Raw genomic sequence first — 25549 nt, forward strand, 5'->3', positions numbered from 1 at the left:
ACTTCAACCTAGTTATGTCATTCACTACTCTATTACATTCACGAGGTGTATACATAAGCCGCAAACTCTAATTTTGCTTGGTCATATTAAAGATGTGTGAAACCATTGACGAGTCATCACTCGATTTCGAACCATAACCAGTAACGAACAGGGCCATCTTATTATTAATTTTTACAAATGTTAATGATATATTATTATATGAAATTCAATTAATTAGTTAAGTAGTCATATTAATAAAATTTTAAAAATAATAATCATTTCTACACCAGCTCCATAGGTAGATAATCATTTAAGTAGTTAAAAAAATAAAAAATATGAAAGTGTTTTGTTTCGGACGCTCACAAAGCTAAAACTTAAAAATCAAAGGGTTTTGGCCGTGGAGAATTTATAAAATCACAGTTCCAGTTTTCCTTAGTCCCTTTGCTCACCGTGCGCCTTCTCTTCCGTGTACCCCCGCTATCCTCCGCAATGTCAGGCCGCGACAGGCAACAAGAGAGGGACCACGACAGAGAACGCAGACGCGACAGAGATATTCGCGACAGCGACCTAGAGCGAGACAGAGACAGGAAACGGACGCGCAGCAAGAGATCTCGCACTCCGGAGCGCATCCGATCTCGTCACACGCGCTCTTCTACACGTTCCCCTGACCGTGAGCGGTACCGTTCACGCTCCCGTTCTCGTACGCGCTCTCCGGAACGCTCCTCCCACCGTCATCCCCGGCACCAGCACCGAACACCATCAGCTGAGCCCCCTAGGAAACGTCACCGCCACCAAAGCGAGGAAAGGGAGAAAGATAGGCAAAAGGCAGTGTCGGATTTTGTGGATGAGATTGCTAAAGAGCAACAGCAAAAGAAAGGGAACCTTAATAATGAGAATGGGGATGCACGAGAGGAGGATGAGATGGAGATGATGAAGAAGTTTGGGATTCCTGTTGGTTTTGATTCCACCAAAGGGAAACATGTACCTGGAGCTGATGTCAGTGGAGTTAGGGCTGTGACTAAGCGGCAGCCCAGGCAGTATATGAATCGAAGAGGCGGGTTTAATCGACCCTTGCCTGCTGAGCGCAACCGCTAGAATTGATTAATGGATGAAAGCATTCTCAAGGTTAGGGCTGCTAATTTGGATGCTTTCACGTTTCATGATTTTCCTTCTTCATGTTATTGTAAGTGAATGCCTGTTGGTTTATGGAGCTTGGAATTATTTTAGTTATGTTGTTTGATTTTTAATTCGTCCTACTCTTACTATATGGAATACTAATGTTGAAACTAACCAGCTCTAAGAAAATTCAGGATGTTCCACTCACCGGCATTTAGTTCATTAGAGTTACTGTGAAACCTAGGTTGTTTCTCTACTGAATAAGGGTTCCTATTGGTTTTAACAATTTAGGATTTAGAAACTTAGTGATCCTACTACAACTTTGTGTTTTTGGATATATTTTGAGTGCTGCTGGCATGAAAAGCAAGGCCTATATTTAGTGATATTTGATACCAGAGACCTCAAACAACATTCATCTTGGATGATGTTAAAGCTTGGTGAGTTAATTCGAAGGTTTAAACAGTGCATGTGCTTGACTTTTTTGAGGCACTATGCTGAGGTATACCTTTTAGATAAAATGAAGGCAAGTTTTTTTGGAACCCGGTTTTCTTAGCATAGGATGTGGACTCCCATGTCGGCAGCTATCTTTGTAGCCTATTTCTATTTTTAATTCAATTGCCTTCTGTTTTTCCAACAACTTAAACCGGACGTTGCCTTAATTCCTGTAGCCTAACTAATCTAGAATATCCTAAATCCTTTATAGTAATAAAAAAAGGATACAATAATACATAATATATAACAACCTTACAAAATAAAATACTTAGTTCCTTTCTTAATAGTCATTGCCTCTACGAGCTTTTATATGGCTTATTGTTATGTTGGGTTTGCCCTGGTGTTCCAGTTCCATAATTTTCATCGACCATGGTGGAAATGAGCTTAATATCTTATTCTAGCTGAAGCTAGATCAAGAAGCTTGCATTTAAGGAACAAGAATGCAATATTGAATAGTGAAATAACATACAACACTAATACACCATGTTTCTTATGCTTTCTTTTACCTTGAGTTTAGCAATGATAACGTGCATTAGGGATTGAAATCCAAGTTTTCTTTTCATTTACCAAATTTATGCGGACAATTCCTCCATGATAACATAAACATGCTAGTCTTTGAACATCAACTAAAAATTTCCTCTTAGCACTAGCACCATTGAATAGTATAGAAGAACATACAAGCTACATGTTAGCTTTCTAACTTCGTGGGTTCTCAAATTGCTTACACCTATTGGTTGTTTTCTTTTTATGTTCGAAGGATCGTGTTATTTATAATATTGAATGTATATGAAGTAGTTTTGGTTTATCCTATTTCCTAAGGTACTCATGCTGGACATATATCTCTGATGTCTCAAAATGGATGAGACCTTGACCCAGCAAATTGTGGAAAAACTTTAGAAATTTCAGATGCACATGTATTGGACGCATATCCATATTCAACTCACTCTTGCGTCTTAGCAAAACGGCTCATGAATGCTTTTTCAGTCTGAGCTAGCAGCCAAGCTCCTAGACAAATATCATCTTGAATGTGTTTCTTTTTGTAAACTTATCATCTTGAATACTCTATAACTTTGAGTAACATGGACGTCCTGTTTACTTCACTTTGAGGGATTAACCAGCTTAAGATTTTAATTTGTTACTTTGTTGTATATATGGAGCTGAATTGTAACATTTTATAGGTATAGAGTTATTTGTATTTTACATTAATATTAGGGTTTAGGATCATATTTTGGTTTTCTCGTCCTATTATATTTTGTTTTAAGTTATATTGGTTTGTTTCATATTTGTAGTGTAAAATTTTCTTATACTCCTATGTGGACTTTGCTTTCGTATAAACCCATTTACTCCGTCTATTGTGGGATATTTTTATCGGATAATTTCTAGCGTTACACATTGTGACTGTGTGATCCAATCAATGTTCACTGTGATTCTGATGGAACCTTAGATTCTTTATTGTCTAATGCAATCAAAGTCCTAGATGTGAAGCTTAGGGATCTTTCCTTATATTCTCTTTTCTTTGTTCAATTTTTCAGTGCTTTCTCAAGAATGTCAGATTAAAGAACATTCAAATTCTTCCCAACTTGCTGACCCTTTCTACTTGGTTATGAAATGCCAATAACTCAGACTCCATGGATGATCTTATCAAAAGCCATAACTGAAATAGCTGGTCTTATTAACCACTCCTGGGTTCTAGTACTTTATAAATGAGAATGTTCATCACTAATTAGTTTGAATGTCTTAAAATACTGAATAAATTAAAAGTACAACCAATCCCATTAAATATAAAATTAATATGATGTAATGCATGTTGTATCTTATAAATTTCCTCGACTTCATTTGGGTAACATGATCAATAAAAGATTTTCATGCACAATACTTGTTCCTTTTTTCTTGGATTATGAATATTTGCAGCTAACTTGCACAACCTACTGTTAGCTTGAAAACCCACTTGTTTGTTCGAGTGTTTAGATGATCATAGATCATGTTCCTCTGTTTTTTCAGCCTTTACTCGGTGATGTCAAGGCATCTGATGCCTTTTTTTATAAGGTGATAGGTATAAAAAAAGCCTCTTTATTGAAATTCTCTTTAATTTTTTTACCTTTTCATTAGATGTACCTTTATAGTGAAGAAAGGGATAATATAAAACTCTTAGTATTTGGGTATTCAACAATGAACACAGATTATAAGAAAATCACGTATATTGACCAATAAAAAAGTTTCATGTTTTGTAGATTATTCTCCTGATATTGTTTCATATCCCCAAAGATCATTTTTGAAAACTGTCAAGTCTCCGCCGCAAAGTTTTCCAGATAAACCTCAGAGCCTTTGAAGAGCATATATCCTCCAACTATTGGAATACTATGGCCGCCTGACTAACCATAGTGTATGGATAAGATTTTTGATAAGTACACTTGATCTGTCAGACCAAAATACATTATTTGACGATGAAGTCTACTTAGCATATTAATTTACGAGTAGTCATAATGACCTTATATCTGACATCATCAATTAGTCATTATAAATATCCCCAAGATCAATCTTTCATAATTTCCATACAAACTCTTATCTATTCCTTTTGACCAACTCCTTAACATAGAAAAACATTAGCCAATGGTCGCCCTTGCATTGAAAATGACTCTGTCCAAATCAAAAAGGGTGAATCACCAACAACTGACACAACCCATTTCTTATCATCAACAATGCGTATGTGTGTCTATATATATATATATACATGGATATTGTGCTTTACCTGACTTGGGCGAATGCTTGTTTTGTGCCTTGATTGTGCTTTCCATGGATATATACAAGGGTTTTATTGCCTAGATTGTGCCTTGTGCCCTCGACAACATTGCCTTCACTCGGTTTGATCCTTGAAGACATGCTCCTCTCATATGGTTGTTGCCTTTTTGACCTTAGCAATCAAGGACCTGAATTTGAGTGCAATTTGTTATTAGATATGAAAGTGATTCTCGGTGTTTTGACAAGATAACAAGGAATGAAGGTAATTCCCATCAGTGTTTTTGTTTATTTATGAACACATTTCCATATATAAACCTCCAAATTAAGGCTCCAATTAGCTATCACCCAATTAAGGGCTCAATTTTTTGTGTGTGTATATATATATATATGTTTTTCAATATTTAAAAAAAAAAAACTTAGCAAATGAAAATTAAAAAGGTCTCATTCAAGTGACACAACAAACTTTTTCTTAAGCAACTTATTGAAAGATAAAAAAGAAAAAGAAAATTATTAGCGTGATATATGCTACTAAGATGATATACAAAAGGATTAATCTTTTGTTTGATGGAAGTGCTATTTGTTTTTTATGTTTTAGCACACGTTAACAAGAAATTGGTTTAATTTGATAAGTTTAAGTCACATGATGTAGTTTGAATGACGAGAAGGAATACAACTAGCTTCATTTGGTAAATTTTAGTATGATTCAGTTCGAATAAAGAGAAGAAATACACATATTTGTTATTCAATTACTTGAATTTTTATTCATATTTTTAATTTCAAGTTTATATTTGAATTAATTGTTTTTCATATTATGAAAAAAATATTTTAAAACTAATGAAATGGTAAAGTTTTTCTTATGTTAATATTTATATAACCAATCGTAAGTTATATTAAGGTTGGGTATTAAATTTTACCGGAGAAATTATATAAATAGATTTGATTATTTATAGAAAAGATTTTCCTTTTTGAAGGAAAAGAGGTAATGATTTCATTAACCAGAAATAGCACCATTTACAACTACGTTGGAAATAAAAGATGGACAAGCATGAGGCAAATGTGAAGCCAATGCTGAGGAGGATAATATATGGGCCGCAATGTTTGCTGAGCGTCGGTCGGGCATGAGGATTAGCAGGGAGCAGAAATATTTAACTAAAACTGAAATTGTCATCAAGGGCACTCCCAATCAAATTTGTAAGTATTTTTTAAGAGGGGAAAAAATAAAAGCGGAGAGCAATGGCGATGCTCTGAAAACTGCAGCAAATAGATATTAGATTAGATAAACTTTTAAGTGTTTGAAGAATACAGTATTGATATCATCATATAGCATGAAATCCAAATGGATTTCGTATTCATTAACGAATGTATTCGGCAAAGTTGGAGTAAGCCTTGGGAAAAAGCATCTACTTCAACAGTCGCTCGCTTGAAGCAATCTCAGGCCGGAGGGATAAAACGAGGAAGTAGCAAGCAGTAGCAGTGACCACGACATTGCAGTGACGGCTGTGTTTCCATTGCTTGGTGGTGAGGAGGAGGGTCTTCTTCCTCATTTTTTTAAATTTTATATTCTTATATGAATATTATTTCGAAGAAAAAATAGATGATCCAACAAAACTAATTTATTTTGAATTAATAAATCAATGTAACTACAAAGGGTATATACAGATTTCAAATAAATAATCTCACATCTCTGATAAAAGGTTGCTGATCTTTCGAAGTTCTTTGAGAGCTGTTATGGCTGTAACTTGTCCTTTGTCAACTATATTGTTTTTAGACAAGTTGTCCCTCACTTGAACTCTATCTTGCTGGAAAACACACTCAAGTACCTGCACATCAAAGTAAATAAGCTAATCAACAATCACTTGCCTGCCCCAATCCAAAAGAAACCACCAACATCATTACTCCCTAAAACTCAAAATCGTTTCCGATTTATGGATTCATTATATTCATACAAGGTGAATCTACAACATCCATCTACAAAACTTCATAAGACAGATCAAGTTGTATACAATATGTCTTCACATGTAATGCAACTTCCCTTGGCTTCAACTTCATGCTTTCATTAGATTCACACTTAGAGAAGTTATAAAAGCTTGTTATTTGGAGACTACTTACACACTATTCTTTAACACCTAAAGTATTTTCCTCATCAGTCTGAAGCTCTGCACAGTTAGAAAAAAAAAAGAATATTACCTGAATGTGTTCAAGCATCGACTGCCCCAGATTCTTCAACGTACCCATTACATTCTGGTCCACTACATCTCTTTGGATGGTGGAAGATGAATTACGCGGAGCACCAGCAGTAGATGAGTCTGCTGTATTGCTCTGGCTATCACGATTTGCAGATTTTACAGTCTCGTTGATAACTCCTTTATCAGATGCCTCCTGACTGACATTGTTCCACCCAAACTTAAAAAGCCATTGAAATCTGCCTGAGAGATTCCGTCTTTCCTTCAAGGCCGAGACCATATGCCCTGAAGATTCATTCTCATGCGGATAATTTAAAGGGACATCTTTGGGAGGAGAGGAAACCGGCAGAGGTGGATATTCTCTGTTACTTTGGTGGCAATCATCATTTTCATCTGAAGATAAATTTGATGCAACGCTACTTTTTTCTGCGTCATTTTCATGGTCATTAGTGCTACTACCAGAACTTGCAGGGTCAGAAAAAATAGAGTTTTCTTCACTAATAGTAGTTCCACTTCCACTCTCACATTTTTCCTCAGCTGTGCAAATAGAATTTATGCTAGTATCATTTTGTCCCTCCACCTGAACTTCTAAAGAATGACAATCCTCCAAGTTGGAAGCATCAAAACAGTCTCCCGTTTCGGTATCTTCCTCCAAACCAAGTTGCTGAGATAAATCTTCAAGTAAACTACGCCTAACAGATGACCTATGGCCCTTTTTGTATTTTTCTGCTCTTGCCGGTGATGGGTCAGATTCAGTTCTAGATAGCACCAGCTTTACTTTTTCAGACCATCTCCTTTTCCCACTTGGAGCTTGTTTGTGTAAACTATCTTGCCTTAGTTCCTCTGCCTTATGCAGTACTCTCCACTTTTCTTCCCAGTAGCTGCCGGGAACCAGAGATAGAGGAGTTTTTGGAGAAACTGAACCAGATGAAGAAGTGTAACCACTGACTGCAGATTTGCTACGGTTACAAGCCACGCCAAATGTAGGTGACGAGGATGAGATTTTAGAACCCAGTGCAAGAATTTGCAGTGACTTCGCCATTGCTATAAATTTTTTCAGGTTTATTCTCTGGAAAATTCAAGAGTCTCTGAAGACAAGTTGTCGCATTTTCAGTGGCAAACAGTGAAGATCTCACAGAAAGTATCATAGAGACTGCCATGGCAGTGATTAATGCTCCACGAAGTGAATTGAGTATTTTAAAACCGGAACTCTCTTCATTTCCAGAGTCTTTATCAAGTGGGTTATTATCTGCTGTTAAGATTTCATCCCATACAACTAAGAGATCATGAAGTGAAAACTCCCGTCCAAACAATACCCGCAACCATCGAATTGCAAAATACTGGGGTTCAACACCAAGCTCAACAAGATGGCAGTGCATAGAAGAATCAACTATCGACAGTAAATGATATAATGCAGATGATGCTTCAATGACAGGGGGCAAGCCACTGTGAGACTCGGCAGCAGGAAAGGGAGCAAAAAAATCTGCCATTGCAACTGATCCACAAGCCCCACTCATCAGAGCCTCAAACATACAGTAGGCATCATGTTCCATAAATTTATCAGACAAGACAATTCCAAGTTCACCTTCAGGTCCATAAGCGTCAGTTAGCAATATGATGGCCTGTATCTCAGGATCAAGCTCATCAAGACTCCTAACTTTCTTTGCATTACCTTGAGATCCAAACTCGTCTTCCGTGCAATCTAAAAACTTCTTAAAATCAAAATTGTATGTGAAATCATTTTCTTCAAATGACATTCCATCAAATTTGTCAATGAAATGGTCTTCATGTATCTTTCGCACTTCTGAAAGACGCTCAACATCAACATGAAGAACATATAGCAAAGGTGCCAGGAGTTCATGCATTCCTACAAATGAGCAGGAAAGAGAAACAGCTAAAGAGCCAGCTCAATGCCTCTCACAATAATATAGCAAGAATTACTAGTTAGTTGACTTGAGATATTGTGAGCCAATTTCCAATGGTTTTTCAATGCAAACTAAAAAAAAGAATTTTGCATTATCAGGTCCAACAAGCTTTCACCTAAAGCAGCGATTGTAAACACTCAATAATTAGGGCTTTAATACATTGCTGATTTGATTTTCCAAAACCTACAAGTGATAGAATGGAAAACTAATAAATAAGCATGCAGAGTGCTTAAGAAAAAACCTTGTCTATAACCAGACTCTGGATGTCTAAGGCACCATAGCAACAATATTCGTCTCAACATTCCCTGGCAACCAGGAGCCTGGAAGTAGCTTCCATGTTCCGGATATAACCGTGATAAATCCTGGTCAACCATTTTTTCCAGTTCGGCGTTCCGAAAGAATCGACCCCAGGTGCTGTCTGCATGTTGTTTCAATAAAGATCAAGCAACAAAGATTCAGAAAAGAAATGAACGTAAAATATGGTGCAACCGTACTAATTTCTCATAGAAGATTACTCCAGACGTGTTTGACTCTTCAAATTTACATTGAAGAAGATGATTTACAAAGTCCTGGCATCAAAACCAACCAACCAACCAGGATGGGGTGAAAAAGGAGGCAAAGAGACTTGCCTCCACATAAGTTCAACATGAAAAAAGATAAGATAGCAAGGTAAATATAGTAGTACTAATTAGGGGTGAAAAAATCCCAACTCGATTTGAAAAAAATCATTTTTTCTTACATGACTCGTGCTAAAATAACTCGACTCGAAAAAATTTCAAAATCTAGTTGAGTTATAAAATAGGACTCAAATAACTTGAATAACTCAAAAAAAGTTATAATAAGTGGATTCGTTTTCAAATTTGATTATTTGAGTCGAGTCTCTCAACTCTGCATTATATATTTATATCATATATAGTTATATAAAGTTGTTTAAATTATAATCAATTAGCACAATAACATTATTAACATTTACAATAAAATTTAATCGACTCGAATTTCATATAGTCAACCTCAAAAAAAATTCAAATAAAGCTGAAGTTATAAAATAAGACTCGTCAACTCGAATAACTATAAATTTTTTGACTTGACTCGACGTTGAATACTCACTCCTAGTACTAATTAAAACAGAATCAGATAAATAAACACTGCAAGTATTTAACCAATACAGTAAAGAAAACCAATAAGAAACATTGGCAATTACCTGGGTTTTGTGAGAGTGGATTGTCCATGACAAGGTCAGGGGAATTACTTCCTCCATCCTTGGGAACATGTGGATTCACTAGCAGCCGCCTTCTCAACTCAGCATATCTACATTACAATAAAATCAGATATTTGAAGCCATAACTATTAATCCATTTCCAAAAAAAAGTGAAGGAAGAAAAAAAAATCAATTGCAATTTAAAGGAAAACTTTCAGAACTAATTTGGACGAGAAAAACATAAGTTCTATATTTCTATAATTCTGAAAATCCAAAGACACGGTTATCTTTTTTTTTTAATTTAACCTAGAATGAGCTCGAGTGTGTTACATATACATGAATCAAAGTAAAACAATATATATATATATATATATATATATAATAACTTCAGTGACCGAAAATACCTTATAATATACGATTTTAACTAACTTTTTTTTAATTTACCAAAATGACCCACAAATTCGCAACGCGATCTCAAATTCTAACGCGAAAGTCGTAATGCGAAAGTCAAAATTCGCAATACGAAAGTCAAAATTCACACTCCAAAATCGCAATGCATTTGTTTCTTAAGAATTTTCTCTAAAAATATAATATCCGCGCGAACATATAGAAGACACGTATTATCACGATCACGACCACGACGAATGGCGGCGCGAGAGTCCCCTTATTCTTTTTTACTCAACAAGAAAGTAGAAAATTCAAGACTTAAATATCCATTCCAATAATATTTCCAATATTACATGAATTGAATATTACCGACTCTTATTTTTAATGCTAAATTGAAACATTTAAGATTTAAAATTTAAAACACATTTAACCAAGTGCTTTCGTATATTATAATATATTTTTGGTATATACTTGTATATATATATATATATTGTATCTTAAAATTAGAAGAAGAAAGGGATTAAAACGCTTTGCGAGAGAAAAAAAACCCAAAATTTCACCAAATACTAGAATTTTATCCGAATTAATATTAGGGAAGAAGAGGAAAATGACATAAGAAGATGAAATTATTACCTTCGGCGAGAATCGGCAGTTTCCCTGCGAAGATCATCAACTGAAGGAGAAGGAGGTAAAATACCCAGATTAAGACGCCATCGGACGCTTCTCAGGGAACCAAGGCTACGATTCTCCGCCGAAACAACAGAGGACAACGACGGCGCTTCTTCTTCCTTTACAATCTCTTTGCTCATTTTCTGCAATCGACCCAAAGTTCCCAAATACTTCAACTTTAAAATTGACTTTTTCCTATTTTAAGAAACGAAACAAGAAAAAAAACAATTAAAACAAAAGGAGAAAGAGTTACGTTTGGGAGACCAAAATTATTTGCACAAGCGAGAGAGAGAGAGAGAGAGTTTCTAACTTGTCATCTGTTGCCAAACTTCCCAGCTCTCTTCTCTTATTTTAATTAAATTCTCTCTCTCCATCAAAGACAAATTGAAAAAATAAGATAAAAACTTCGACTTTTCTACTTTATTAGCAAACACAAAAACAAAACAAACCCTAAACCCCTCGAAAACCCATTTTAATTTATTAATAATAACAGCCGCCACCATTATCTGCACTGTTGACCTGTCTTTTTCGTTTATATTATAATGTATTTTAATTATTTCTATCCAATTTGATTACATATTTTACCTTGTCCTCACATTTTGTCTTTCCTTTGGCAACCGATACTCTCGATTCTACCTTCTCCACTTTAATTCAACTACTGTTGGCGTTTAGCTATATTAACTTTTTATACAAATAAAAATGTTTATTACAATTTTGTTTAGAATATTCCAAGAGTAAGCAATTTAATTCGAGAGAATATGCTTTTAAAAGTATACTATATATATATATATATATATTTAATATTTTATATGAAAAAAATTAAATTTGTTAGCTATTCAAATAGCAACTAGAATATGAATCAAACGACTTTAATAATTAAAATATATAATTATTATTTATGTATATTTCAGGCGAACACAACGTCTGTATATGTGTTTAAGTATGCTAGTCTTTTAAATAAACATTAGCTTATAACCACCTCAAACTAATGTTTAAATTGTCATCTCCACCACGGATGGACACATGATTTCACGTTAAAATGAAAAAAAATTATAAGAAAAATTTAGAGGCGAAATCATATTTTCAATAAAAAAATACAAATAAAATATCTAACATACATAAAAATTTGAAATTTTTAAGGGAGAATGATTGTCTCAGCCCGTCCCCTTTTAGGTCTATTCAGTATCCTAGAAATACCACTAGTTGAAATCATATTTAGATTTGAATATAATTTATTTAAAAACTTTGTGTTTTGAAGAATTTGAGTCATCGTCGATCATTTTGGTAAATATGACTGGATACACCTCACAAAATCGAAAAGAATAATACTAATTTTTTAAAAGAATACGTTGCCTTCCTATTAGTAAGTTGTAAATACAAAATTAATTTTAAGATGTGATCCATTGAATAAATATACATATTTTTTTACAAAATTGACCTATAAAACCAAAAAAAACGTGTTATCAAGAATAATAACAATAAAGTAATAACAATTGAATAAAAAATAACAATATATGCATATTGAGGGATTAAACTGTTAAAATAGAAGTTAAATAGATTAAAGTAGTCAAGAAACATACGGAATTGAAATAAAAACAAGAGCGAAAGGACTAGAATGAAAATAACACACACAAAAAAGCAGATAGTGTCGGATCTGGTTCAAGTATGGGTCAGTTGAATGTACCTTGGGTTGAATCTGGTTTAAAGTAAATGGGTTGGCTCCTCTGTTAAGTATATTGGATTGGACCTAGAACAGGCTGAATTAGGTCGTAAGGCTCTATCTGGGTCAGGACCAGCTTTAATGACCCATGTAGGTCAGCTTTCTTGGCACCAAAACAGTGCCATTTTGGTGCCCTATAAAAAGTCTTCTTCTTTTTTTCCCCTTTTTAATTTCGTAAAAGTCTAAAAAAATCTAATTTAAGGTTAAAAATAGAGAAAATTGACGCGCCTAAAATGTTATCAAAAAGTATAACATTTATACATGACGCTATTTAAAATATTACATTCTTCAAAATATTTTTGATTACAACTTAAAATATTACGAAGAAAATATAACATTTTAAATTTATTTTATTTTATTTTTTAAATGTTAATTCAGACTACCGTCTCTAAAATGACTTGAGTTAACGGCTGAGGAACTAAAATATATTAAGTCAATAACGTACAAGACCATAATTAATTTTTTTTTGAACCAATGACCAAAATTAGACAAACTAAAAAAAATAAAAGACTACAAATATAATTTATTCTTAAAGCTATAATTTTAAATTTTCAGGAGACAACTGTCTCCACCCCTCTCCTTAATCGATCCACCATAGGACATGTAAATAAGGAAATTTAGCATATTTAACTCAAATAATGAGATTTGGATGGGCATGTAAATAAGGAAATTTACCGTATTTAACTCAAATAATGAGATTTGGATGGGCATGTAAATAAGGAAAATTTGCATATTTAGTAAAATATTTTAATTTAAATTAATAATTAAAATTCTATAATATTGAGATCCAATTAAAACCCACCGCAAACTTTTTAACCTGTTCACTGCTAACTGCTAGCTTTACCTCATAGTTAAGTTTATTTTCAAAATTTTACTATAATTTTCAACTCTTATATTTTATTCGATCCCACTTATAAATTTATTTATTTATTTTATTATTTTTTATCATTATTAGGGCGGATATATTTAATATATTATATAATTTTAATTTAAAATAATTATTAATTTTTTTTTCAAACACATATTTTACCTACCACACTACTCATAAATCAAACTCTCTATAAAAACACTATTTACTTTTCAAAAAATATAAATAATGCAGTAATGGAATATAAGAAAGAGTAAATTACAGCACATATCCTCAAACCATAAATTCATTTTAAAATGGTCTTTAAAGCTTTAAATATTTCAATTTCATCCTTAAACTATATCTTTCATTCTAAATTAGTTCTCAAACTTTTGTACATTCCAATTTAATTCTCCAACTACAACCCTCATTCTAAATTGGTTTTCCAAATTTTAGTTTCATCTCAAATTATCGGTATACGCTAATTATATATGTTGTTAATAAAACTATTAAGCCAAACTATATTATTATATGTTTGAAAATAAGTAGGTTAAACCATGGTTCAAACTAATTACATATGTGGATGAATTTTAGGATGAAATTAGAAGATCCAAGAATTTAGGGACCAATTAGAGATAGGGTCATAATTTGGTGATGAAATTGGAATGTACAAAATTTGAGGAGTAATTGATAAAAAATATAGTTTAGAGATAAAATTAAATATTAAAAAATTTAACGTATATACTTTAGTTTCATTATTAAAATAACTTTGTAACTGTGTTGATATTGAAATGATGAAATGGGGGACTAGGGATACTCATCCTTTTTCCACTCGTAATCTACTCCTGAATCATTCTAAGTGAACATTTGGAAATATACAGATTCAATAAAAGGTAAAATTTAAGTATCCGACCTTATCTAACTCTAAAAGGTCGGTGGCGACTAAAAATTAGAATCATTCACTTAAGTCAAGATCGGTCCTGAAAATCTAAATGATCGTTCCGACAACTTATATTTTAGGTAATGGCATTGATTTTAAATTGAATTATAAGTTGGTCCTTAACTTTTGTTTATACGTTTTACTCTTCAACCTTTTAAAGAATTTCAAATTGATCCCTAATCAAGATATCATCTTGAAAATGATTAACGTTTGATTTTAACACATTGTATGAACTATAAATTGATTGTATGACAAGGTATGTTCAATGAATGACTATACGAGTTCAATTTTTGTTATCCAATAATATTTCTAAACCGATTTTTGATAAGATCATATTGGTGTTATATTAAGGCTTGTTTTCTTATTATTGTTAGAGAAAATTGGGTCTAAAAAACTTTAAAAATATATGTAAAATAAAATAATAAAGTCCATAGAAAATAAAATCAACTGATTTTCTAATAAAACATATAAGTTTTTTTTAGAATTATAAGTTTTGATTACATAAAAACTGAAGACTCAAGTATTAACGTAAAACAAGTATGATTATATTTTAAGAGGACACATGTTCGATTTCAAACTTTTTAATCTTATAAAAAACAATAAAAGAATATTTTAAGTGGAAAGTGAAAAAATAATTTAAAAATACCATATCGACATCGTTGTTAATTTTTTAACGATGAGCAACAAAAACAAAAACAAAAGGTAATGTTAAATATGATTTTAGAAAAATTAAAAATTGGATGAACAAAATATAAATAAAATAATAAGCATGTGACTAATTAAATAATTTATCATTTTCAATTATATGGGGACTTCATAATTTTGAGGCATGAATAGGTGCACCTCCCGTCCAGATTCAACACAGACATGATTTTGGGCATCAAAATAATGCAACCAAAACAACATAACTTCAGCGTGGTATTCATGTCGCCATCGGTAGTCATATATCTTTGTGATGTTATTGACCACGCTATTTATAAATCACACACTCTAGAAAAACACTATTAATTTTTCAAAAATTATAAAGAATGCAGTAATGGAATATAAGAAAGAGTAAATTACACCACATATCCTCAAACCATGACTTTCATTTAAAAATGGCATTTAAAGTTTAAAATATTTCAATTTCATCCTTAAACTATAACTTTCATTCTAAATTAGTTCTCAAACTTTTGTACATTCCAATTTAATTCTCTAACTACAACCCTCATTCTAAATTGGTTTTCCAAATTTTTAAAATTTTAGTTTCATCTCAAATTATCGGTATACGCTAATCATATCCGTTGTTAATAAAACTATTAAGCCAAACTATATTATTATATGTTTGAAAAAAAATTAGGTCAAACCATGATTCAAACTAATTACATATGTGGATGAATTTTAGGATGAAATTAGAAGATCTAAGAATTTGGTGACCAGTTTAGAGTTAGGGTCATACTTTGGTGATGAAATTGGAATGTACAAAAGTTTGAGGAGTAATTGAGAAAAAGTATAGTTTAGGGATAAAATTTAAATAGTAAAGAATGTAACGATCAATTTAAAATGAGCTTAATAGTTTTGGATTAACACTAAGAAAAACCATCTTGAAATTGGAAACATAGAAAGTGGAAAGAGAGGAAAGCTTTTCTGGTGAGTTGATCAATATCAATTGAAGATATAAACACAGAAAGAAAAAACAGTTGAAGACTTGATCAGTTCAGTTGATAGAGTTAGCCATACATCGACATGGAACACGTACAAGGTCCTCCTCCTCCGGCGGCACCAAGTGCTTACTTCCCGATGGCTCATCCTGTCTCGGTGATCGGTCCTCAATACTGCTACCCTCAACCGGTAGATCTGGCCGTCGTCAGAAAGGTTCTGACCATAACCGAGGGCAACTTTGCCGTCACGGACATCAATGGCAACATCATGTTCAAAATCAAAGGCAAATTCCTCAGCATCCACGACCGTCGACTGCTAACCGATGCCGCCGGAAACCCAGTTTGCACTCTTCGACCCAAGGTTCCAGTCCTGTGGCTGAAATCTGTAATGATCGGAAATATAAAAAGATCTGACTTGATTTGTTTGTTTTTTACAGATCATGACTGTTCATGATAGGTGGCAAGTATTCAGGGGAGAAAGCACGGAAGAGAAAGATCTGATTTTCACTGTGAAGCGATCTTCCATGATCCAATTCAAGACCAAGCTGCATGTGTTCTTGGCAAACAACCCAAAAGAGGATGTTTGTGATTTCAGAGTGGAAGGGAGCTGGCTTGAAAGATCTTGCACCATTTATTCCGGAGAGTCTAACACCATTTTGGCTCAGGTAATTATAAATTTAACACCATCAGCCTGAGCATGCAATTACATACATCTCTACGGTATAGACGTGGTTGATGTCGGAGGAGACGTGGCACACCATCATCAAGTACTTTGAATTTAACTTTGAAGAAGTGAAACGCCAAGGTCTTCTAACCATTGGAAACCTCGTTAGATGGAATATAATTTCTTTTCGACATAATACCAAAAAATTACCTCTAAAGTTTGATTAAATTGTCAGTTTTATCTTCTTCTTTTTTAGTATTTTAATGTCAATATTTTATTTTAATGCATAAAGACCCTTGACATTTTACTAAATAGTCACTTTAGTCGTTCTTTTCTTTTATTGAGTATTTTATCTCAACGTTTTATTTTGAAACATTTACTGTTTGTTGACTAACAATTTCTATCAATGGTTTTTTTGTCTCAAAATGAAACGTCGTGGTCAAAACGCTAGAAACATTTATTATTATTTTACCTTCTTCTTTCTCTGAAATGGAATTGCTTTGAATGTTACCAAGGAATGTGGTGGATCAGCATCCTTGGGATCTAATTACATACATGCATTCATATGTATTTGTATAGGCTTAATGAGATCTGCATATGCACATGTTTGTGTGGGGGGGGGGGGCATATAACACATATGAGCACTGCAGATGCACACGAAGCACAGTGTTCAAAGCGTGTTGCTTGGGAAGGACAAGTTCATGGTGACAGTGTATCCCAATGTGGATTATGCGTTCGTGGTGGCTCTCATAGCCATCCTCGATGGGATTAACAACAAAGGTGGTGGCGACGATGGTGGCAACGATGGTGGCAACGACGGTGGCGTGTGATCACTCATCGCAACCAAATGCTCTGCATATATATAATATCTATTAAAACTACTTGTAAATAATTAGCTGTGTTGTGTGATCAGTTGGAATAAAGGCAGGGAAACCTTCTGTGTGGTTGATGCTTGATTCAACTATAATCTGTTGTTATCTATTTACCTCTCAGTCTTACTTGTCGGCTTATACAGTGCTGCAGCATTTTAAGACTTGGTTTGTGTGACCGTCAGTTAAAATCATGCTTAATTTACCGCTCAACAGTGTTTTATACTCAAAATGTGATGGATTTTTTGAAGTAAAAAAGTTTATGAATGGTATCGTATAAAATGATGGGTAATTATTTTTCTCTAAGAAGGTAGTGGCTGTGGTGCTTTTGGTTCGATTCTCCACCGTTTTAATTCTTTTTCTTTTTTGTGATGAATAAAGTGAAGAAATGTGTCATAATTTTATTAACGATGACTCGTTAAATCATAATGCCGTTTACTGTTTAGTGATGTTATAGCAATTAAATTGATAAATGATAACGTAGTAAAAGTCGAGAAATCAAACATCTTCTCTAGAAAATTCATTTCAGCATAATAATTTAAAGAAATGAAAAGATTTTTTCTTTTATGCAAAAAGTAAAATCATATTATATATGGATATTTATAAATTAATGTAGAAAATAAATTTCTTATGAAATTAATCGAACAATATAATTTTCTAATCATTTGTATTTATAACTTTTAAGGATCAAATTGATAAAAATAACTATAAATGTGAAAAAGTTAAATACATTATTTTACCTTCTTTGTAGATGTTAGATCAGAAGTTAAAAATTAGGGAAGAAGGCAAGATTTTCAAATGAAAAATAATATAGGGACTCAATTTTGTAAAAACAAAGAATTAAGTAAAATTTGAATTTGTATAGAGACCCATAACAAATTTAAACCTATCTAGAAAGCCCAAAAGAAAAGAAGTGATTTGAACTTGAGCCCAGCCCGCGATGAACCAGTGAAATGATCTCGCAGTTCGAAACAATTTGAAAAGCAAAAGTGGAGGAAGAGAGGCGGGATATTCAACATAAGCTCTCTCTCTCAAGCAAAGGTAATTGTCTTTGAGGCCAAGCATCCTTCAAGATGACATCTCTGAAGCTCAAGGTTTTTTTCTTTATCTCATATTTTACAATACTTGTAATTCTTAGTCTATAATGACATTTCTGTTGTTTCTCACAATTTCTTTTTTTAATTTCTTCTTTCCCTCTTAAATTTCAGTTAGGGTTTCGTTTTTCATCGGTATGTCATCTCATTTTCAGGGAAAAACAGGAGATCAACATTGCTTCAGTCGTGGTAACCTTATCTATTCTTACTTTTTGGTATTTAGTAATTTTATCTTGTGTTTTACTTTACAATCTTTATTTTCTGTTCTTATTTGTGTGAAAAGGTTTCAAAATTTCCCCCCAAAATGAAGCATCTACCATGTAAGTTTACTCTTGCTTAATTTGAATAATATCTGGTTATTTTAATTTTTAATAAAGAACAATTTGATTGTTCTTTTTGTTTTCTTATAATTTTTTTCTAGGAGGAAATCAATAGAATGTAACAAAGAAGCCGTTCTAACTACTGCTAATGATCCAAAGGTTTTTACCATTCTTATTATTTCTATTAACAAAGCATGCATTATTTAAAACGCTTGCTTTTATTTATATTCATGTTTAACTTCCCAATGTAATTTAAAGGGGTCTTTGAAGAATATGGCCAAAACCAAAGGCAAGCGTGATAGTTCTGGTACGCTTCATCTGCATTTGCAACAATTTTTTACATAATTATTATCTCGATTCTATGCCATGGGAACTCTGTTTACAGTTCTTTGCATGTCACTTTTCAGAAAATAGAATTGTTCAAAGAAAAGCGCTGTCAGATCTTAGCAATATTACTTCTTTGGTTTCTTCCACGAAAGTTTATTATGGCTCTAAATCAATGTGAGTGACTTTTTTATTATACTTTTGAATTGTTAGCTCTTTCTGCTATTGAATTTACTGGTTGATATTACTTGCTCGTTTTGTAACGCAGGAAGAATCAAAGAAGTGCCTTGATGGAAAGGTATGAAACCTGATTGTTGTTATTGTTTACTGTTTGGATGTGGATCTGATGTATTTCAAGATTTCAGGACACAATAGAACCTATTCCATTTAGTCCATTGATTTGGATTTTTTAATAAATAACTTTATGTAAATTTGATTCAATGTCTATCCTTTTTTTCAATGGTCTACGCATATGTTTCAACTTTTTTCAACTAGTATTCTTTTTTAATGCTGTGTGTTATTTTGTTTCTCTCTTTGAAGTGTTTAATTAGTTGCACATACATTTGCTTCTCCGTCCGTACACTCTGATGTCTTCTTTGTTATTGAATGAGGAAAAAATCATTTATCCAAAATGAATATGGACCAAAGTTGTCAAATTCTATTGAAGAAGATACAGCTTGATATGGATATTTATATGTTAATTTGTTTATTGTTTATTAGTTGACAGTTAAAATATGTGAAGTAATTTATTTGCAGGGTTTCCGTGGCTTCAGCTGCAAAAACTGTTAATGTCTCATCCGGGAGATCTTTCAAGGTACAAGGGGTATCTTAAAGTTCAAAGTTCTTTACCATACAGCTCCTCAAACATATATGAAGTTGTTTAAGTGTGAAAACAATTAACTAGAATCTGGGTAAACTAGTTCTTGAACTATTATAATTGCAAGTCTTAATGGCATGTGTACTGTTGATATTCATAATTATCACCCTAAGCCAGGAAAGTAGTAACTAAATCACCCAAAGGGTAGAAGAGATATCTGATTGTAATGAATATTAAATCATGAGAAATTATTGGCGGGAAAGTATAACCAATGAAAAGTGGTAGGATGTAACATTTATCTTTATTTGTTGGGTTTAATAAGATCTTGGGTGAAGTTTAGGACTTTCAAACTGCTAGATCTAACTAAGTTATTTGAGTGTTTTATTTCACATTTATGGCATCTAAGACCAAATTGATGATAGAAAATTCATGTTGTAGTTTTGATATATTCATTTGATTTTCCACTACAAGCAATAGACAGCATTTTGAAGTATTAATAGATTTTAATTAATCCTCCATTTTAGTCCTCTTGATGTCATCACCTTTTGTTTGCCTTATTTTGGAGTTACAAAGGAATTGATCTATTTCAGAATATCTTTTAAAACAGGGAAAAGAGAGGGACCATCTTAATCAAGGTGCTGTTAAGCAAGTTTTGCTTTTTTGAGAACAGAAAGTATTAAAGATAAGAAGACTTCCTTGAGTGTCCAAAGTGTTACAACCCAGAATTCAGATCGTAAATCCGTTGTTACCACTGACAGGTACACTGTTAAATAGATTTTCAGATTCCGTTTGGAGTGCAGGATATAACCTGCTTGAATGACTACTGTTTAAAATTATCTGATCAAGTTTTCCTCACTTCAATTATTAACATTGCATTATGTTTTCTTTAATTATTCTGGACAACCAGGAATCCACTTCCACCGTCAAGGTTTGTGAATTTAAACTACAATGAAATAATTGATTGAAAGAATGCATGCAACATCTCTCACTGATGCATGGTCTAATTTCTATTTTCATCTTGAAGGTGAACCCAGCCTTTGCAAGTGATGCAAATTTGAACATTTTTATTTCACTTTCTGAAAGAAAAGAAATAAAATGATAATGCTACTCCTTCTCATGATGTTATCTTGCTGGTCGTCTTATATCTTCTTTTATTTTTTCTCCCATTAAATTTCCCCTTTTCAATGTAGGAAAAAGCTACAGAAGCTAGCAGGATTACGAGTAAGATGCATGGTCCATTTTTCTTAAATCTCCAAAAGTTCATGGCCCAAAGTTTGATTCACTAATTGGTGCTTTGCCTGTCTATTCTCCCTTCCCCCCACATTTTTGGTGCTTCAGGTAAGACTAAAGTTTGTGAAACTGCTTCAAAGCAAGCTAGCAAGGCAAGGAACCATCTCTCAAGGAATAGAGAGAGTGATAGCTTTGTAATAATTTAAGCAGAAGTTTTTGATTTCATTCTGGTTCTTACCCTGCTCAACTCTGCAATAATTTGTATGTAAGAATCGGAAACATAATGAAGTCCTCATTTACATACACAGTCAAGTCAAGCAAAAGAGATAAATCGGTTTTTGTTTGTCTTAGAAATCGTAGGTCTAACTGGTTTTACCTCCTTTCCGTTTTTTCTAAACACTGTTGTAAAGTCTTAATCAAGGTCAGAAGTGAAGTGCTTCTGTAGTCACCTACTTTTAATTATGATTTTCTGACCGACGATTTGAAGTCTATTAAAATTTCAAATAATAGACATGCCAATGTGAAGTTTGCAATTTATTGAAAATTACTTTGTTGAGTTGTAGATTATGTGTCAATTTTAATGGTGAATGTGCTTGATGCTAGGGAGTTTCAACAGGCTGTTTGTGTTATTGTTTTATCTGCTCTATCATTTTTCAATCTTTGGTTTCTGTCTTTTATGAAGCGTGTAAATTAATTCTAGGAAGACTTTTAACATGAATTTGTCTGCGATGTCCACTTCTTTGTCAATATTTTCTTTTTCTACATGCTCATTCTTTAAACTGGCAATTAACTGCTTCTTTATTCTCCTGGGCATCACGAGGGAACTTTGAATTAGATTTCTTTGGGAAAGTAGTATTACTCAATCGATAGGTCTTCTTGAAAGTTTACTGTCATATATTATAGATCCATGTCGAGGTTTTGATGATATATATAGCATGTTCTTTCTAATAGTCAAATACTTTTATTGCAAATGAGTACACTGATGCTTAGTTTGAATTTTGGAAATAGGGCTACTAAAAGTCGAACTAATTCAGCTGCTCATAACTTGCCAAGATCTTTCATATATATGACATACTATATCTGTCTTTAATCTATCAATTAGTTTGATCCATATTTTAATAATATTTACTTATATTTTCTGTTTGCTTCAAGCTTACCTGGTAACCAAAGTTGTATTTGTGTGTTCATGTTACTCAATTTTTCTTATACAAGTTTTTGACATTCATTGCTCAGCCAATTGTTAAGACTGCACTAAGGTCTTCTAATGCTCAAAGAGCGTCAAAATCAAAGTGTTCTTCAGGTTTGGGAAAACCAGTAAATGCTGCTGCAATCACATCCGAGAAAGACATAGGATGTACTCTTCTGGAAAATAATGTAGCAACAATTTCCAGTGAAGCCAGCCAAAGGGATCATACTTCTAATGGCGATAGTGATACTAGCATCAACATGCCTGGTGCCCTTGCTAAGAAGAAAGGCAGACGTAGGAGATCTTATACATCCTTACTGATGGCAGGATCGAAGGTTTGGCCCCACTACAATCTAATATACTGAAGGCATCAGCTTTTTCCTTGAGAAGTTGAATGACTGTTGGAAATATTTTGCAGCTATTAGAAGGTAATGGTGGTGTCAAAGAAGAAGAAAAGCTACCTTGCATTGATAATGATGACAATCCGTTGGAAGTTTCTCAATATGTAGATGAAATTTATCAGTACTATTGGATAAGTGAGGTATTTGATCATTAGGCTCTTCTTTTTAGAAAAGTTTTTAGCCTAGTATGGCCTCTGTAGTAGGCTTAATTTAGAGTGATTGTGATCCTTCTTGAACACAGAGAAGCCAGACCACGGGGCTTCATCTAATGATGAGTAGCTAATGGACATCGACTGATAACACAAAACCATCTTATGAAGGACTGGCTTAGTAGAATAAATAGTAACATGGTAAAATAACAGAAGTATTTTTTTCCAACTAGTTGGTTCCCGGTCAAAATGGAAGCTAAAGAGTTACAAATTATAAGAAGTTTTAAGGATATTGTTTTGCTGTATTACCGTATTGGTGCTTTTTGAAAACAGCGATATATTCTTCATCAGAAACAGGACATCTATTTTCAATTGAATGAACAAAAGCAGAGATGTTTTCTACTTTTAATTTCCTGCCTACTACAGAAACGACTGTAGATCCATTTCTCAGTTTTGCTTTGGCCCCAGATGTTGACCTGTTTCTGTACTGTGTCTGAGTGCATCAAACTCCAATGCCGTCAATAAAAACTAAAAAGTCTACTATGTCGGTGATCAAATGTTTGTTTTAGCAGCAATGATTGGGTAACTAGTTTTGGTAATTCTGCTTATGCCGAACTTATAAACTGCAGGCGATGAATCCATCTCTGGAAAATTACATGTCAAAGCATACAGATATTACCCCTCATATGAGAGGCATATTGATCAACTGGCTGATTGAGGTATAATTTTCCACATGGTTTTAATTCACCTTTTTGTTCATTATTGTGTTGTCCGTTTGTAAATTATCAGAGTTATACCTTGCTTATTTCAGTTGCTCTGTACTTCATCAATCTCATGACAGGTGCACCTTAAATTTGATTTAATGCGAGAAACACTCTATCTCATGGTCAGTTTGTTGGATCAATATCTCTCAGAGGTCCAAATAAAAAGAATTAGATGCAGCTGGTTGGTCTTACTGCACTTTGTTGGCATCGAAATGAGGATTTTTGGCATCCTAGGGTAAATATATGAACTGTCAAATTTGCACTATATCTTGTATCATTCTTTTTCAATTTTCAAAACTTGCAAAACCATTGCTCATTTAATTGAAATTCTTTACAGGTGAAAGATTTAATCAGTGTATCTGCTGAGGCTTACACTAGTGAACAAATGCTCAAGATGTGATGCATTTTCTTCTTATGGCATGCAATTTGAACTTCTGAGAATATCCAGGTGTAAGGAGGAAACTTGGTGTAGGACAAGAACCCACAACCTGCATACTCTGAAACCAAAATCATTCAGTAGTGAAAATTACATTGAAACTAAACAACATAGGAATTTATAACTTAAAATCATAATAAATATATAAGAAAAACAATTATCTCCTTAGCATTAACTTGTAAAGTAAAATAATCACTAAATATAAAATAATCTGAAATAGCCTAACTAGGTTACCTCTGTTCTGCATCACTCAGTTTTTGAATTTGGAGTCTATTTGCTTTGTGTATTTTTAATTTAACCCTCATGCTGGAATCATCACTTTGGACCAATAGCAATAGTTACTTCTAGCACTAAAATCTAGGACTGAAGTAGATGTATTGTTATGCAAGTATCTTTGTTGATATGCAACCTTCTATAGTTGTTTGCTCGTATAGTTCTCAACAATACAAAATAATTTGAATTTTCAGGAGAAGCTTGTCCTTAAAAGCTTGAAGTTTCGCCTAAATGTGCCTACTCCCTATATCTTCATGTTAAGGTTCATCAAGGCTGCTCAATCAGACACCAAGGTATGTGGTAGCTTTTCGAACATCACTAATGGATCAGCTATTTGATAAGACCTGAGTTTCTTAACTAAAATATTGAGAAGAAAAGTAGGATTCTCTTTGATATTTTGGGATAGTTGATTAGGATTCTATTTGGATAATAGGTATTATTTACTGATTTAAATTGGATAGACAATGTTCAAATGTTTGGGAAACATTTGTTTTTGGTGATGGATGTTTGGTTTCTGTTTGAACATCTAGCCTTCTACCTCATAGAGCTCTGCTTGGTTGAATATGAAGCTGTGAAGTTCAAGCCCTCCTTACTATGTGCATCAGCTATCTTCATATGTAACACAGAAAATGGCATGAAAGCACTGGAGTTCTGGTGGTGTAGTTTTATGCATGTTGATTGTATTGAGCTCTAGTTTCTTGCTTTTGAGTTTAAGAGAGATAGATGATGAACACAATGTTATGATGATGGATTCTGGGTTCATACTTGATCACATGAATTTTCATTGTTTATGTTTTTTTATTATATTGTAGTATATTTTACTAATAGTATATTCATTAATGAAATTTGTTTTAGTATAATTGAAAGTATCAGCGTAAAAGGTTTCATATAATTAGTTATTTTTCAATGAGCAAATATATATTTTGTAGAATGATGTTTTTGGTTCCTAAACTTTCTATTTTAATCAGATAACTTCTAAAATTTAGTTGTATAATTGTTTTATCCATTTAGCTTTTTTTTGCGTTCTTTTTTACTCTTGATATTTTATTTTAGGTTAAATTTTGAGAAAAAAATGATATAACTTTAATTATGTTAATATTAGTTATTTTATTTTATTTTTAGTATTAATTTATTCGCATGAATTGCGTTATTTCTTATATATATTGGTACTCGTAATATTTTTATCT

At 33.0% G+C, this 25549-nt stretch overlaps 2 protein-coding genes and 2 pseudogenes across 2 annotated transcripts; 3 read left to right on the forward strand and 1 right to left on the reverse strand.

Moving 5' to 3' along the window:
• Positions 1 to 364: 364 nt before the first annotated feature.
• LOC120150347 (U4/U6.U5 small nuclear ribonucleoprotein 27 kDa protein-like) lies at positions 365 to 2665 on the forward strand. The gene is made up of 2 exons (XM_039163040.1): positions 365 to 1104; positions 2407 to 2665. The coding sequence occupies exon 1, from the start codon at positions 469 to 471 to the stop codon at positions 1072 to 1074; it is 606 nt and encodes a 201-aa protein (XP_039018971.1). The 5' UTR covers positions 365 to 468; the 3' UTR covers positions 1075 to 1104; positions 2407 to 2665.
• Positions 2666 to 5921: 3256 nt separating this feature from the next.
• On the reverse strand, positions 5922 to 10981 carry LOC120150346 (annotated as a pseudogene).
• Positions 10982 to 15874: 4893 nt separating this feature from the next.
• LOC120150258 (protein LURP-one-related 10-like) lies at positions 15875 to 17478 on the forward strand. The gene is made up of 4 exons (XM_039162953.1): positions 15875 to 16196; positions 16273 to 16500; positions 17150 to 17275; positions 17309 to 17478. The coding sequence occupies exons 1-4, from the start codon at positions 15921 to 15923 to the stop codon at positions 17327 to 17329; spliced, it is 651 nt and encodes a 216-aa protein (XP_039018884.1). The 5' UTR covers positions 15875 to 15920; the 3' UTR covers positions 17330 to 17478.
• Positions 17479 to 18599: 1121 nt separating this feature from the next.
• On the forward strand, positions 18600 to 25056 carry LOC120150535 (annotated as a pseudogene).
• The last annotated feature ends 493 nt before the right edge of the window (positions 25057 to 25549 follow it).

Source organism: Hibiscus syriacus, unplaced genomic scaffold (assembly GCF_006381635.1).
Source record: "Hibiscus syriacus cultivar Baekdansim isolate YM2019G1 unplaced genomic scaffold, ASM638163v2 tig00111022_pilon, whole genome shotgun sequence".
NCBI lineage: Eukaryota > Viridiplantae > Streptophyta > Magnoliopsida > Malvales > Malvaceae > Hibiscus > Hibiscus syriacus.

Excerpts from the sequence above, each read along its gene's own strand:
- LOC120150347 (XM_039163040.1), top strand. The coding sequence starts at position 469 with ATGTCAGGCCGCGACAGGCAACAAGAGAGGGACCACGACAGAGAACGC.
- LOC120150258 (XM_039162953.1), top strand. The coding sequence starts at position 15,921 with ATGGAACACGTACAAGGTCCTCCTCCTCCGGCGGCACCAAGTGCTTAC. Across the intron at positions 16,197-16,272 it reads TTTGCACTCTTCGACCCAAG|ATCATGACTGTTCATGATAG; the intron begins GTTCCAGTCCTG and ends TGTTTTTTACAG. Across the intron at positions 16,501-17,149 it reads CTAACACCATTTTGGCTCAG|ATGCACACGAAGCACAGTGT; the intron begins GTAATTATAAAT and ends TGAGCACTGCAG.